The sequence below is a fragment of the Camponotus floridanus genome, unplaced genomic scaffold, assembly GCF_003227725.1.
Source record: "Camponotus floridanus strain SB8 unplaced genomic scaffold, Cflo_v7.5 scaffold203, whole genome shotgun sequence".
NCBI classification, from domain to species: Eukaryota; Metazoa; Arthropoda; class Insecta; order Hymenoptera; family Formicidae; genus Camponotus; species Camponotus floridanus.
In genome coordinates this window covers 152,544-154,615 of record NW_020229330.1, presented here as the reverse complement: position 1 = coordinate 154,615, position 2,072 = coordinate 152,544, and the positions used below count along the sequence as shown (strand labels likewise).

General features: G+C 37.5%; 1 protein-coding gene across 1 annotated transcript; it reads right to left on the bottom strand.

Moving 5' to 3' along the window:
• Positions 1–394: 394 nt before the first annotated feature.
• LOC112637805 lies at positions 395–1,498 on the bottom strand. The gene is made up of 2 exons (XM_025408360.1): positions 763–1,498; positions 395–412 (listed from the first exon to the last, which is right to left on the bottom strand). The coding sequence occupies exon 1, from the start codon at positions 1,482–1,484 to the stop codon at positions 768–770; it is 717 nt and encodes a 238-aa protein (XP_025264145.1). The 5' UTR covers positions 1,485–1,498; the 3' UTR covers positions 395–412; positions 763–767.
• Between the last annotated feature and the right edge of the window lie 574 nt (positions 1,499–2,072).

Sequence of the window (2,072 nt, the reverse complement as noted above, 5' to 3'; positions counted from 1 at the left end):
GAAGTAGAACCAAGAAAAAAATAATACATAAGAGACGCTAAGCTTAGCGTGGCGTCGTGTCGTGTCTAGTGTGGCGCTATTGTCGCGAGTCGCGTTGTGATTGGTCGTCCCGTGGTTTGTCCACGAGAAATCCCCAAATTGCCATTGGAAGGGCGAATGGACGCTACATCACTCCCCCTCGAGTGGCGCAGCTTAAGGGGGGAGGGTCGTCCAGACAACAGGTATTTTAATAATTTTTTTTGAGAAACTGAATACACTTATTGTATCAAATGAAGTTACATAGTATAGTACATGTTATGATGTATTCACTCATAAATTTTTATGCAAAAAAATTAAAAAATGGCGGCGCTACAGCTGTTCAAAGTTGACTCCTTCGATTTGCGCCGTGGAATGCCCAGCCTCTTGTAATCAACTGAAATCAATCGGACAAAAAAATTCTATTAAAATAAGTCATTACGCTTTGCATATACCTATTTCTAATAAAAAAATTTTTTTTTCACAATTTAAACTCAAAAAGAAAAAAATTTCACTTTTTTTTTTATAAACTAATTGTTATAAACAATGTTTATAATAATAATTTATGCAAAATTTTAGGTACATACAAAGGCCAATACCTCAAAGAATGTCTGTACAAAATTTCAAGTTAATATCTTAATAACTTTTTAAGTTATGTTCCACGGAGCGGACAAAAACGTGTTTTGAGAAAAACGCGATTAAAGTTTTCGTTCTTGGAAAGTACAGTTAAAAGCAATTTATAATTACCTAAGCTAATCTGCGATACCAGGTCCATAAAGCAAGCCTTCTTCTTCAATAAAATCATCTAATTCAGCAGCATTTTTTTCTTTCTGGGCAGTTCTAGCCTCTTTTGACGAATTTAACGAGCGCCGCTCTTGCCTCTTCACTCGATTGCTATCGTACGAGTCCGCAAAATTCTTGCATTCCAAGCCTATTGTCAAGTCCAGGTCCCTCATGACTTTAAGTACGAATAAATAGCCATCATTGAAGATTCCTCCAACTAAAAAAGCTGCGATTTCAATAATTTTTGCGCCACAATTCAAGTGCTTCGGAGCTAGACGCCAGAGAGTTGAATTGAAAGATTCGTTTGCGTTTTGAGTAAAACCGCCAACACAACGCTCAAGCAAGTCATCTCGTGACAAATCTTCGTAGATAGGTAATATGCTTTTTTGTACATCTACGTGCAGTGGAGCTGGATGCTCATAAGAAATATTATTGGCTTGTGCAGCGTTGTATTGACACCACGAGTCGATGCCAGTAGGGCAGAACTGATGCTGGGGCTTTTCATCGGTAGATATTAAATGATAATACGTGGCCATAATAGCTTTTTTCATATCATCTTTCGACTTGGCATTTCTTCGTATAGCAAGACCATAGTATTTTGTTAACTTTTTAATTAAAGCATCGGTTAGTTTGCCTTTTCCACCGAGCTTTGCGATCTTTTTTATATTTCGAAGACGGCTTCCCATGCGTTTTTCCACGTGACCTACGCACTCACTTTTTTTTATTTCAGTATTTTAGTACGGATTTGCATCTAATATTGCTTTAAATGTTTTTGTATCGTCATCTCCAACATAATTCACGTAACGTACACCGTACTTTTCTTCTGAACGGCCGAACATTTCAAGAACTGCGTCGACTTCCATTTTGCCTGAAGAGTCTTTATGATTTATGGTACAAACTTCTTCGTGCTCTGCGATTTCTAGATAATCGGATTTATTTCTGAAGTACGTACATGCTTGGCAGTAACTGCTTTTTACTACCAAATCGACTACCTTACCCGAATAATAGCCTATAAGCGTAATTACTCCGTACAAAGACGAAAAGCCGCGCTTCTTCCAAGATCCATCGCCGCTAATAGTCAAATTGAGTAACGGTTGTTCTCGTGCTTCATTTTCTTTTTTTTCGTTTTCAATAGCATTTTTGCAAGAGATATCGAACAACTTTTGCACGAAAGTATGTATGTGTTCGATAATGAGTCCATAAGCATTTTTACTTAGTCCGCTGCCTAAATTCATCACTCCACAAAAAATATTTATACCTTCTCGAGCGACACC

Bases quoted from the DNA above. Each gene is read 5' to 3' on its own strand.
- LOC112637805 (XM_025408360.1), bottom strand. From the start codon at position 1,484: ATGGGAAGCCGTCTTCGAAATATAAAAAAGATCGCAAAGCTCGGTGGA.